General features: G+C 39.7%; 1 protein-coding gene across 1 annotated transcript; it reads left to right on the top strand.

Annotated features, from left to right (window-relative positions):
• The first annotated feature begins 49 nt into the window (after nt 1-49).
• STOM (stomatin) lies at nt 50-13,725 on the top strand. The gene is made up of 7 exons (XM_082775695.1): nt 50-130; nt 5,187-5,290; nt 6,198-6,267; nt 7,170-7,252; nt 10,039-10,242; nt 10,771-10,905; nt 11,740-13,725. The coding sequence occupies exons 1-7, from the start codon at nt 82-84 to the stop codon at nt 11,932-11,934; spliced, it is 840 nt and encodes a 279-aa protein (XP_082631821.1). The 5' UTR covers nt 50-81; the 3' UTR covers nt 11,935-13,725.
• The last annotated feature ends 44 nt before the right edge of the window (nt 13,726-13,769 follow it).

Raw genomic sequence — 13,769 nt, 5'->3', positions numbered from 1 at the left:
ACCGCCCGCGCCGCGGCCCCACCCAGGTGGCGGCCACCCCCAGCACAGGGCGGGCCGGGCTGAGGAGAGGCGGCAGCGGCCATGGCGGACTGCGAGATGGGGTCGGTGCCCAAGGCGCTGCGGCATCGAGGTAACTGGCGCGGCGGCGGGAGGGGAGCACGGCCCCCTTTCGGTTTTCTGCTTCTTTTTTTAATTATTATTATTTTACTTTTTTTTTTTTTTTTTTCTTTCACGTTTGTCGCTGAGCGAAGTTGGCAGCGCGAAGTTAGCGGCTCAGAAGAGCCTCGCCGCCCCCGGGGCAGCCCCCGCTCCCCTCAGCCCGGGCGGCCCCGCGCCCTCCCGCTCCCGGCTCCCCTCAGCGGGGCTCCGGCCGCTGAGGCGCGAAGCGGAGCGGGCACACGGGAGGGGAGCCGCGGTCCCCGAGGAGCCCCAGAGGGCCGGAGGACGGCTTGTTTACCCCGTTAGTAAACCCTCTGCGCTGCACTCAACTTTCCCTTCAGTAAAAAAAAAAAAAAAAAAGCCCGAACCGTAGCGTTTTTATGGCACGGTCAGGTGTCGGTGCGCTAGAGGATGTTGCCTCGCGGGTGATGCGCTCAAATTATGCAACTGGTGGTTTTTCTCTCACTGAAAGCTGGAGCGTTTTCCTGTTATGTTCATGCTGCTGAAGAGGGGTGAATTAATTTAACTTTTGTCAGCTGCAACTGGAGAAGGAAGCACATGTGTGAGATCCCCCTGCGTACAGAGGCTTTGGCTAGGCGGTCAATGGTGTATAAATACCCGTAGGTCTCTGTGGCCCGGTGCCTCATGGCACACGTTTTATTCTCGTATCTGTGCCGAGGCCTCGCGTTTCATCCCGTAGCTACGTTGGTTAGGATACCAAGCAGAGCTTGCTCTGACCCCAGCCTCATCTGGGCTCTGCCAGCCCTTCCCTGCCTTGCTGCTGGTGTTTCTTGCTGTGGTGTGCTGTGTTGTTCTGGAGGCTGAGGCTGGCCAGCAGTTATTTTTGTCATGATAAAGTATCTACAGAGCAAGCAGGCAAGAGATGTAATTTTGGCTAACAAGACGTAATGATTTTGGCTGTTTCCCATGTAAAAAGCTTTGAAATGCTCTGAAAAAAAAAAAAAGATTAGTTCTCACTGAAAGCGGTGGTCATTGTTTGCTAATTAGCAAATACTGGAATAACTGTCACACAATAACAGTACTGAGTCATTCTCGTACTGCCCTGGATTTCAGAGCAGCAGCATGAAAGTGGAAGTGCCCATCTGGTGCTCCAAGCCCTGCGTGCGTTCTGTTGTGTCTGGTGGCGTTTGCCCGGCTGTGGAGGAAGGTCCTTTCCCACCACAGCACCTGGGAGTCATAAAATCATTAAGGTTGGAAAAGACCTCAGGTCCAACTGTCCCCCTGCCTCTCTATCACCCACTGGACCACGTCCCTAAGCAACGGGTCCAACCTTTCCTTGAACACCCCTGGGATTCCCCCACATCCCTGGGCAACGCAGTCGTACACATTCTTGCGATTGGACAGGGATGCCTTTGTTCCATTTGTGTGTGCTCAGGCTCTGCAGAAGGGAATAGATCTCCAGTGAAGGGCATGCCACACCTAAAGCTGTAATAGGAGAACTTCGCCCTTTCATCTCAGTTCCTGGAACTAATTGTTATAAATTGCTAATACTGTTTGATGAGACAAGTGATGATTCCTGGTTACAGCAGCAGTAACTGTTCCAGTCAGCCTTAAAGGGGTCCAAGGCTAATTCAATTAAAATGTTTTTCTTTTTTTTTTTCCTTGTGGTTTATTTCCTAAAGATACATAATTTATTGCAGACTGTCCACAAATAGGATTCTTTGATTAAATTCATGTCTGAGTTTTGAGTTTCTTGATAACAAAAGAGCAAGACTATTATTAGGGTCCGGAAAAGGTGGATAACGTTTGAACTGAAGCTGTGGGGCGTATAACTCAGCACTTGGGAGAATCAAGCAGCAAAGAAGACAAGTTGAGAAGCTAGAGTCACTGGAAATTTAAAAAAAAAAAAAAAAAAAAAAAAAAAAAAAAAAAAAGGACTTTGTGATGTTAAATAAGGTGTTTTTGGTTTGGTTTGGTTTTGTTTTGTTTTGTTTTTCCCTTGGAAGGAGTAAATTGCATCTCCCCTTTATGAGTTTAATCATATAACAGTATCAGAAATCTCACATGGGGATCTGTCAAGAAGCAGAACCCAGTTCTTTAGTGTTCCCAAGCAGAACTCCCAGTACAGAACCAATTTTCCTTATTTCTCATTCTAGCTCTCTTTTGCTGATCTTGAATTCTACAGATGCAGCTAGGAAATTAGACAGGCCTTTTTATTGTTGCTTTGCCTCGAGATCACAAAATACACTGCAAGTCTGTCTTCAGTAGTTCTGTAGTTGTTTTGCAGACATTTTATGAAAAGAGCATCTACCCGAGCTGTTCCTTGTCACTGCCTGCCAAAACAAAGACACATTTTATCTCCACTGAAGGGTGCCCGTATGGAATGGGTGAAAGCAAAAAGCGAAGGAGGGCTGGGAGGAAGTCTGCTGTAAGCCAGCACTTTGTGTTGTGCAAAATCTTTTTTTTTCAGTAGGTTCGGTGATCAGGGATATGCATCATGCACAAGAGGTGCATCTGAGGCTGTGCGTTCCACTTGCATTGTCCCTGTCAGTCTCATTTTGGTGCTGTTGAACTTGCTGCTATGTAGAGTGCTGTGTTGATGGGCCTGACTGAGAGCAGCTGACAAGTGGCCAGTTGCTGAAGTTATCCAAATTCCATGCATGAGACGTTCAAGAATTGCAATAATAAGCTCATTGCGTGGATTCCAAACATGCTTCCTGTATTTCATATGGTTTTTCACGAGACAGCATTTCACATGTTGTGAAATATACTGGATGATTGGACAATAATTTTTGCTCAGTAAAATGTGCTTACTTGAGATCTTGAAACTGTATATTACTTGAGTTGTAACTTCCACCTTTGGGTTCATCAGGGAAGCAGATGTACAAATACTTCTTTTAACAGTGTGGTTCAAGTGGGAGCAGATAATTGGTGCAGTGAAGCTTTGATGGTAAGCTGTAGAGTAGAACTGAAGCAGGATCCTTGGTTCCTTTAGGTTTATGAAAATTAGCAAATGCAAGAGAAAGGGAAACTTTTCCTCTTTAATCAATGTGGACCTTTTATGGTTTTAGGTTAGCTAATACCTTGTTGCAAAGCAAGAGGTAATTTTCCCTGCAGTAGTGAGTTTATAGATGTTGCTTAATGCCGACAGCTACCTATACAGTACATATGGGTGTGAAGCATTCCAGGTAATGCATTTCTGTGGCTTTCTCAGAAACCTGGAGATGACTCCTTTAAGCTGGCATTTCCATTACATAACAGGAAATTGCAGGGCAGTATCTTTAGGTAACTTTCCACAGAGGAACTTTAAAGTGACACACAACATGACATGCCTCCCTGAGGGTTATTACACTGGCACGTGAAAGGGATAAGATACCAGTGGCCTTCAGGTCTGAGTAACTTTGTCGAGTTGAAGATACCACGTGAGACAACAGTTACTTTCCACCACTTCCATATTCTGTTTTACTTGAAAGGCTCAATGGAAGAAAGGTTCACAATCTGAGAAAAAGAGGAATGGAAACTTTTATATCGGTTCCCAAATATTTTGATGACTTCTGTGACTTCAGTCAAGTGTTGCGGATCTGAATTTGCAAAGCATTTGCTATTCTTTGCATTCAGGGTTATCTAATGACTCATCTGTCTCACTTCCCTCTTCATCCAAGGCTGAATTCAACTGTGGGCACCACAAAGTGCCCATACCTGGAGTTGTTAGAATTTTTCAAAGTCAAGATTTTGCTTTATAACAAAATGGGTTCTGCCCAGAATAACTGTTAGGGTAGAGACTTGGAGACTTACTTTTTTCTTACCATTGGCAAGTTTTGTTGTAAAAACGGAATTATAATTGTTTCTGGTGAGTACAGGGCAGAATTTATTGTATAATTCCAGGTAGAACTAAACAGAAACTCGCAGGCTCGTTAATTGAATTTCTGTGCTAAGCAAGCTGCTGAATGCAGTGAGGTAGGTAATTACTCCACACCTTTTGTGGTGTTGATCAAGTTAGGATAATGATCACATATCTGTAGCACTGTAAAGGTGTATTTACAGTTCAGCAAAATTGGGAAGAGCGACCCCAAAGCAACTTTCTTTTATCTAAATGTGAGCTGTGTGTTTCTGAGCTTTGCAGGGATATTTTTGGCAGCGTACCTTTGGCTTTTTAGCAGCTGGGGTGAGAAGGATGGATGTCAGTATCTCTGTAGCAGGAATGTGATCGTTGTGTGTTTCACCCTGGGATGTCCCCGCTTGGCAGTGGGCTCCTGGCAGCCTGTTGGGAGTCTTAACTGACAGGAAGGGAAACTTCCTATCGCTTCATGAATGCTTGACAACAGATCGTGGCACGTTGCTTTTTTTAGCTGTATAGTATTTGATACCACTAGCTCTTGTTTGGTGCTTCTAGAAATACCTTCAGTCGGTGTCATTCCTGACAGAGCACTAGCGTGTCTATTTTCTAAGCAATAGGAGTCTTTGGACAAGAAATTTTTTACAGACCTTATTTCACATTCAGGTAGTCTTTCACTACCTCTTATGCTACTTCCTAGATCAAGCAATACTGAGAGTGCAGGTTTTCTCAGATCTGCATCTATGACAATTGGAATATAAACCAAATTTTAAATGTCCTATTGCTAGACGGGCCACAGGGTATTTCAAGCTCACTCATTATGAAGCAAGTGTTGCTCTGACTTCTTTAGCTCCTAAAGGAACAGGATTTCTACTGCTGCCTGTATGTCATTCTGCTAGAGAATGCTGAGGAAGAAGGAAGCATTTGAAAGCTTGTATTGAAATCTGTTAGCTCCAGGTGTGGGTGTGAAAGTGCATACTTAATTCTGCATGAATGTGACTTGAACCACATCCTGTCCTCTGCTACCTTGTGCAACTTGAGAGCAGTGCAAACGAAAGCAGAATTTGCCTTTTAATTTGGCTTGATCTAAACCTAATGAGTTTGGCAGTAAGAGTAATGTTAGCAGTGACTTATTCAAGGACTGTTCAAAGTAAATATCCCAGTGTCGGTGCTCTCCTTAACAAGCATTCTTTGTTTTAAAACTCTGAAAATTTCTGCTCTTTTCTTCCAGATCAATCCAATGCTAGCCTTGGTGCGTGTGGATGGATTCTGGTGATAATTTCTTATATTTTAATTCTTGTTACATTTCCCATATCGATCTGGATGTGCATCAAGGTAAAATTTTTCACTGCTAAGCTGAATTAAAACTTTAAGCAATACAGGTGCTTACCAGTGGTTATTATTGTTCACTATTATATTTATTTATTTTAAACACAAGTGAATCTATTCTCTCTTGGACTATAGCAGAAATGTTTCTGTATGTTAATCTTCAAATCAAAGAGAAAAGTGCTATTACAGTGTTTAGTCAAAATGATTTTTGCATGGGCATCTTTACTGTCTACCCAGTTGTCATTTGTACATAAGCTAGTTGGGATATCAGAATAATTTGTAAGAACTCATAATTACTCTTGGAGGATTGTTGTTTTGTTTGTTTATTTGTTGTTTTTATTTTTTGTTTTTGTTTGTTTTAGTTTTAAGGAGATCTCTATGTATGTATGTGTGTACATATGAAGTATATAAATATGTGCATATATATGTATGTGTGTACATGACAGATTCTTAGAGAATGTGTCATTGTGAACACCTCGAGCTTGATGTTTCCAGACCTGAGAGAATAACTCCTGCTTTGTTTTTCCCAATATACCCCATCAGAATTAGAATTGGAAAATCTCTGCTGGATCACATCTACTGCGCTTTGTTTTCTTGTTGCCAGGATATTCCCGATGGCTGCTTTCAGTGCTTGGTCTTGCCCAGATGAAGTGTTGTTGCTTCTGCTATTGACAGGTGGTGCTATAGTCTGAAGAATATTTCTTCTGGAACAATTTTCTCATTGTTCCTTTTTCTGTTTGCTTTTTAAAAGTAAGGGTTAGGCTAAAACTCTCAAAAGCAGCCAGTATAGAAATGAAATGCGATGCGTATTAGATAAGAGACTTAAGACTGTCTTAGGTTGCTGTATATTTGGTTTGTAATTCATGATGCAGCTTTTGGAAACTCTTGCATGATATCCAACTATTTATTACAGGTTGTAAAGGAATATGAGCGAGCCATCATCTTCCGACTTGGACGCATCAGAGGCGGAGCAAAGGGACCGGGTATGTCCTGGAGAGCATTCTTAATATTTGTGCTAATTGAGTCATTGGCAAAATAATAGCTGTCTGGAGACATGGAGTTAGGCTGGTGAATGGGTTTCTCAAGCATTTTGTAACTTCAGTGGCAAGATACGTTATTTATATGGGGAAGGTAGTAAGCTAATTATCTGTGAGCCTTACCCAGATCTCCTTAGTTAATGCATGGTCTTCAGGTAGAATTAAAAGCACAGAATAGCAAGTGAGGAATAGCGGCATCAAGTGTGCCATTTTAAAAACAAAAGTTTTGCATTTCAGTTAAAGCCAAAATGGGTTGAAAGCCATAGCATTCTTCAAAAGAAATAGAAGCAATTAAACTATATGTTAATTTTGAAAAGTTTTCTGTGCATATTAAAAATTCTCATGAGAAAGAATGTGTTTTTCAGCTATTGCTCCTGATGTTCAAAGTGATTAAAAGGGGCAATAACTTCTCCCTTCATTTTAATCTAGATTTTGGGATATTTTCATAGTGTTGTAATGTTGAAGAAATAGTGACCCACCAGAACAAAAGGAGGTTGATAGTTTTAGGCCCCGCAAGTAACTATGTAGGACAAGGTTTGAAAAGTAGCTCTTAGCAGTTCTTTTGTTTTTTGTTTATTTTTTGGGTTGGGTTGGTGTTTGGTGATTTTGTTCTTTTTCAAAATGCTAAAGCTCTCTAAATAAGTTAGAGCTGAATAAATTAAAGCTTCTCAGCATACTTTTCTTAAAATCTTATCCTGGCATGAAAGCCACCAGTGAATGTGCTGCTGAGCTCGTTATGAAGAGGGCTGTACAGCTACAGTGGCTGGACTGAAGCTTATTTCTGTAGCTAGTGCCATCTATTTTAATGACCCATTTTTGCATCCTGTCTGATGGATTTTTTTGTACAGGTTTGTTCTTTGCCCTGCCCTGCACAGACAGCTTCATCAAAGTCGATATGAGGACCATCTCCTTTGATATTCCACCCCAAGAGGTAAGTTTGCAATTGCCTTTGTATCTGCTAAAGTGTTTTTCCTTTGTTTTTCCTTTTGCCCTCTCAGTATTGGGTAGCATGTAGTTTTCATGTAGATTTCTTGCTTCTATTTGTACAAGGAAAATGTATTGTGACGAATACATGTTGAGTGGTATTACTAAAGGCCATGAGAGAAGATCCCTGAAAGAAAACAAGTTATGCTGTCCTCTAAGGAGCAAATAAGATAACTTAATACTGCCTAAGAGCTAGAATGGGAGAGGTTTAGAATCAGGAGTGCTAGACTTCACGCAGCATTCTCTAGTCATTTCTGTAAAATCTGAACAATTTCCAAAAGAAGCAGTGATCTTTTCCTTGCCAATTACTCTAGTTGTATGAAGTAGCTAAAATAATGGCATGAAATTATTGCCGAAAGCTAATAATAGAAACTTAAGGTGATGGTCCACTCTCTTACATGAGTTTTGTGTATGCGCTGCTTCTGTGTCCTGCTACATGCAGGAACATATGAAGGTGACTACACCTAATGTCATCTGGTATCTTCCAGTTTGGAGGCTTTAAAGTACGAAAAGTTTCTTGTCATTACTTGCCTGTTTTTACTTGGACATCTTAATCTTGTAGCAGAATCTCTCAGTAGTAGCGAGCTAGCTGAACTAAGTGATGCCAACAGATAGCAAAAGAACAAAACACTAGCCTTCTAAAAATGTCATCGAACAATTGTGTGTTTCTGTTATAACTGTATCCTCTATGTATCTGGTATGTTTTGCAAGACAAAGATACTTGACGCAACCTGTCTAGTGCATCTGTTTCCTGTCGTGTTTGCCAGCCAGTTTATTGCTCATCATTAGTTGTAGATTTAGACAGATGGCAGCTGTCATAGCATACTCGAAAGGGTAATTGGTAGAAACCTAATCAATGGCAGGCATAATGTGCTTGCAGCTGCAGATGTACCATTAGTGAAGTTCTACAGTTTTTCTTTTGACTTGATTAAATTATGTTTGGAGGTTCAGGTTTGCTTGTTTTCAGTAGGTGAAAGCAAAAATATATTTTTATTTGTAATTGAGTTCTGTCCACACTACTCATTCTTTGTTTTCACATGCTATTATGAAAAGCCTGCTAACATAGATTGTGGAAACACAAAACTCTTGAAGGTTAAGTATCTCACTCCCCCCTCTTGTCAAATAACAAGATCCTAATCTTCTAACACAGAATTAGAACACCTCTTCTCATGGTCATGTGCATTATTTCAGTATCTTTATAACTAAACTAAAATATAATTAATATTAACAATAGCTTCTTCTGTCACTTACCCTCTTTTAAACTGTCAGGAATATCTGTCTTTATCTGTGCAAGTACATCTTTTATTTAACATGCAGGTGCTAAATTCAATAAATCACTTGAATCTAGCTCTGAGGATGTTCACAAGTCTGATTTTTCTCTACAACTTTTCTAGAAATCACCACGTATCACCACTTATAATTTAGTAGTGTAAGATGGCATTTCAATCAGAAGTACCTCCAAGAAGGAAAATGAACTGCTAGATAAAAACATTTCTAATGAAATGTAGAAGTAAGGCTGACAGCCGTGCAGCTGAAATGTATTGCTTTTGGATAAGCAAAACCAATTTTTTAAGTAGCTAGACATAATTCAGTCAAACCTTACAGTGTTTTCTAAAATATCTCATGGGTGTGGCCCTTTGTTTCTCTGGGCTTCGTGATACACTGACATCTTTCATTCACAAAGCTTTTGCAATTCAATAAACTAACTTACACAGTCACTGCGGTGTTAAGAGTCTCTGTTCTTGGCTGTTCCTATGGAATAATCACTGAATTGCCTTCAGCTGCAGTCACACCTGTAGAATGGAAAACTCATGTGTGCTCTTCTTTCAAAAGTACAGCTGAAATACACTTCCTCTTCCCTCACCTGCTTTTTAAACAGGTTGCCTGTTTTGCCCTTGTTTTGTAAGCTGACACACCTGCACAAATGTGCCTGCTAAATCTTCAGTCTTGTGACTGAAGTTAAATACAAGTAAAGATCTCATATATCCTGTATTTGCAATGATACTTATTGGCCTATTGTTCCCTGTACAGAAACATAAAATGAGCCCCTCTCAAAAATGTTTCTAGAGTGTGGTCTTAACTAGAGTACTTGAACACTTTTTGAATGGAATGGTCCTGTATTTTTATCTCTGCATTTAAACAAAATAACTTTTGGATTGCTAATGTTCTTAGAGCCTGTTAGCTTGGTCCTACATTATGCATACCTCTTGTGTTCCTCTACAATCTGCCACTTTTATACATTTGATATAAGCCTCACTGAAATGGGGTGGTTTTGGTTTGTTTTTTTGTTTACTTTTTTTTTCCCACCTAGATATGATACATTGTTAGTTTCAGCATAACAGGCTAAAATTGCCTAGCTAAAAGCACATGTTTTGATGCAAATTATTCCTCGATATTTTTTTGTTTGCTTCTTACGAGTTTTAAATCCCTCTGTGAGTTTGGAGAATTGACTTTGAAAAAACGTAAAGGGAAAATTAATGGAATTAATTTTTCAGTGAGGAGTGTTCCAGTACCATATTTAGTCTTAGCTTGAAAGAGCTGTGCAGGAAGGTTTGTGCATCGGTATGTAGACATGTTTATATGTACCATACATGTATAAGACCTATGGTTTTTATGATAATTGCTTTACCCTGGAAAAAACTAGGCATTTACCCAGTAAAATAAATATGTAATTAGCATTATGTTCAATAAGTGTATGCTTAATTATTATATGCTTCTCCCGTTGCTTTTTAGATCTTGACCAAGGACTCTGTGACAGTTAATGTAGACGGAGTGGTTTATTACAGAGTTCAGGACGCTGTCCTTGCTGTAGCAAATGTCACAAATGCCGGCTCAGCCACGCGTCTTCTAGCACAGACTACCTTGAGGAATGTTCTGGGGACCAAAAATCTCTCTCAGATTCTCTCTGATCGTGAAGAAATTGCACACAGCATGCAGGTATGAGGAACTTTATCTAAGCAATCCGTTACCCAATCAGTTATACAGTAATCCCATGGATAACTTACATGTCAGGACTTTTTTTTTTTTAACCTTATAAGTGATAAGTCAAGTTTTGATTTGGAGCTTTAGGCAAAACCCTATCCACAGCTATTGGGATGGCAGTCAGTCAAATACAAATGAGTGAGTACCAGAAAAATGGACCAGTGGGGCTAATAAACGGGAATGAGGAATTCATGAGAGGAAGCATTTTCTGGATTGTTATACTCTACTGTTGAAGGAAATTACACCACAGACTTCCTTTCATAAAGCTTTTAAATTCCTTTCATAAAGCTGTCCTTTAAGTAGTTGTTTACAACAGTTATGCTTTTACAGTTATCAAAGCATACCATAAATACTAAAATCATTAAATAGACAGTCCAGGAATTCTCATTCTTCAGTTCATGTGGTTTGATAGTCTTTCTTCAAATTTGGACATTTGTTTGCAGCCAATTAGATGGCTTAAGTTAATTGTCATACTTTAAATAGGTTACGCTTGATGACGCAACAAATGATTGGGGCATTAAGGTGGAACGTGTGGAGATAAAGGATGTGAAATTACCTGTACAGCTGCAGAGAGCAATGGCTGCAGAAGCAGAAGCTGCGCGGGAGGCAAGAGCTAAGGTAATAACATCAATACTTTTATTTATTTATTTATTTATTTCCTTCGTAAATAACTTAATGTGGTATTTTGGAAAGTGCAGATTCTCTGCGAAAGTGGTTTGTGGCAACTAGGAATGCAGGGTAGGATTTGTGTGGATTTGTTTAAGTGCTTGTTCAGTTTCATGTTGAACTTGCGGCTATCATTTAAAAACGCAGAATTCCAATTCTTTATTACATTCCTAGACCACATCTTAAACAGAACAATTTTGAGCATTGACATGCACCAATAACTTCAATAACTTACCTGTTAAAAGTGCTATTCACTATCTAGCTGTCCTTTACAAATACTCAGAATATATCGTCCCAATGCAGAAGAGCCTTGTTTGTGAAGAAATGCACGGCCACATATCTGTTCCTGATGAGCACATATTGAAAAAATAATGAGGGAATAAAAAGGTATTTCCCCAGTAAAGAACCACACCATTCATCCATCAAGCCCTTTTCAGAGAGATGTATGGGGAGTACCTTCTTTTTTTAGGAGGCTGTGTTGAAAAGCATAAAAGCAGGGATTTTCTGAAAATACACCGAATTCAACGTGTTGCATTTTCAGGACTTAACACTGCCAATTTTTGTAAATGGAATGGAAAAGAGGCATACAGGGCCTTGAAGGCAAACAGAAGTAGCTTATATCTAAGGGAGAGAAAAGGCAGAACCAATGAAAGAAGACAGTAAGGGGAGGTCACTTGATCAAAGTGATAAGCTATATCTTTTATTTATGACTTAAGGCTGAAGTCATCTGACAAACTTATAGTTTATCATTGTGTCATAATTCCATTTAATTAATTCCATTTCTAGGTAATTGCAGCTGAGGGTGAAATGAATGCTTCCAGGGCCCTGAAAGAGGCATCCATGGTTATCACAGAGTCACCTGCTGCTCTTCAGCTGCGTTACTTGCAAACTTTGACCACCATTGCTGCAGAAAAGAACTCCACCATCATCTTTCCATTGCCCATAGACTTGCTGAAGGGTATCATAAGCGCAAGAGGCTAGAGATACAGTGAGAAGAAGGAATTCTTTTTCTTTTGCTACAGTGAATGTTTGCAGCACTGAATTGTTCGTGTGTTACAGCTTAAGGCAATGTTAGCAGAGGGGATTTGTTGAGGAACCCTTTTGTTGTTGTTATACTGTGTGATAAAATGCATATGCAATGTTTATGAATATGGACAATCAAAATACTTGAAACTGAAAATCTCTCCAAGTTAGTAAAAGTAGGCTGTGATCTTACATAAACATGTATCCATACTACACTAGGTGAGAAAACTACATCCTATAATCTGTTATAGGATATTATGCTGTAATCTATTCTATAATCCTATTTTCAACAAGTATATAAAAGCATTTGTGGTGAAGATGGGGAGATGATCCACCATTTGGAAAGAGAAGTATTCCTTTTAATAAAAGGGTCTGTAGTTCTGTAAAAGAAGTGAAACAGCTTTAACTGCATTCTCTTAGAGTGTAGCTATATGTGATGAAGTCATCTTGAGTGTTGTCATACGAATTTGTTCTCTAGTTTACACTAGGAGAAAGAAGAGAATTTGACACAGGAGTGAATACTGGGTACTTCTAAAAATCAGGCTCATGCTCCCTAAGATAGTCCCCCATTTGTGAGAAACAATTATTAACCAATGTTCCTGAAAAGGAACTTTCCAGCTCTGTTCTGCCACACAGGAAGGCATAGGCATGCTGTAGTTAAGGATACAATATGCTTGCAGTTACTGATGGGCTGTACAGTTGTTATGGTGTTGTACGTATATAGATTTTTAACTCTTAGAAAAGTCACTGTGTCTGCCTTTATCTGTACATCTTCTCAAAAAAATGATTAAAAGAAAAATAACCAAAATTGTGACTCCTGTTGTAATTAGACTTCCTTTCTTGACCTAACTTTAAACATACTTGAAACACTGCATTTTATCCAAGTCTAAAACCTGCTAGCCTAGCAAATACAGTATCTTAATTAGAGTGGGGTTGTTTAACAGGAGATTCTGTACCACATATATATTTAGCAAACAAGTGATTTACCTGTTGATGTTGCTGTGAGCAGACTTGTACTATTAGCTGTGATGCAAAGGCTTATACTTCATACCAGAAGCATAATCTTCAGTTCATGTAGTCTTGAGCTACAAGTCTATTAAACTTTATTCATATTTTGCACCTGTACAGTAAATGTAATTAAAGATTAAAATGAGGTAAGAATTAGTCTGCGTGGCAGGGATGTTCTTTAGGCTACCGCTATCACCCAAGTTTGTAATCTGATCCTTAATTATTGGGAGATAAGAATGAAAACAAAAAGCTGCGATCAATTATTTAAATGCCCTTGTTCTGTCACTGGCCTGTTTGCTGTGAACTTCTCTTTCCTCCTCTGTACTGAAAATCAACATACCCAGTTGCAGGTGTTGGTTAGTATTTCAGTTAATATAAGCTTGACTTTTGGCAGGGGATTTAATATGGTTAAGAAAGATGTAATAACTAGCATCATTGTTTTCACACACTTGCTGTTAGGAACAAAACTATTGCACAGCTTGACATTAATCCTTGGGGAGGATGAGTGAATCTCCTCACTGCTGCTGGCCACCCCTGTGAATTCTTGTTGATGAGAGGGACGTGCTTTTTCCTTTCATCCTGAGTTAAACAAAATGCTATTTACTATTGTATGACTTTCTAAAAGAGAATGATACTGTGAATTTCTCAGGATCTTAAATGCCAAAAGTCCTGGGGAGCAGAAAGCAAACCATCTCTACCCCTCCCTCCCCACACACGTCCTTTCTGTAAACATTTACCAAAAGTGCATTCGCAAGAAATGGCACAAACAAGGTTTATTTTTCTAA

Source organism: Aythya marila (assembly GCF_965140915.1).
Source record: "Aythya marila genome assembly, chromosome: 19".
Classification (NCBI taxonomy): Eukaryota; Metazoa; Chordata; class Aves; order Anseriformes; family Anatidae; genus Aythya; species Aythya marila.
The sequence above is the reverse complement of the archived record's forward strand: the minus strand, read 5'-3'. Positions and strand labels throughout refer to the sequence as shown.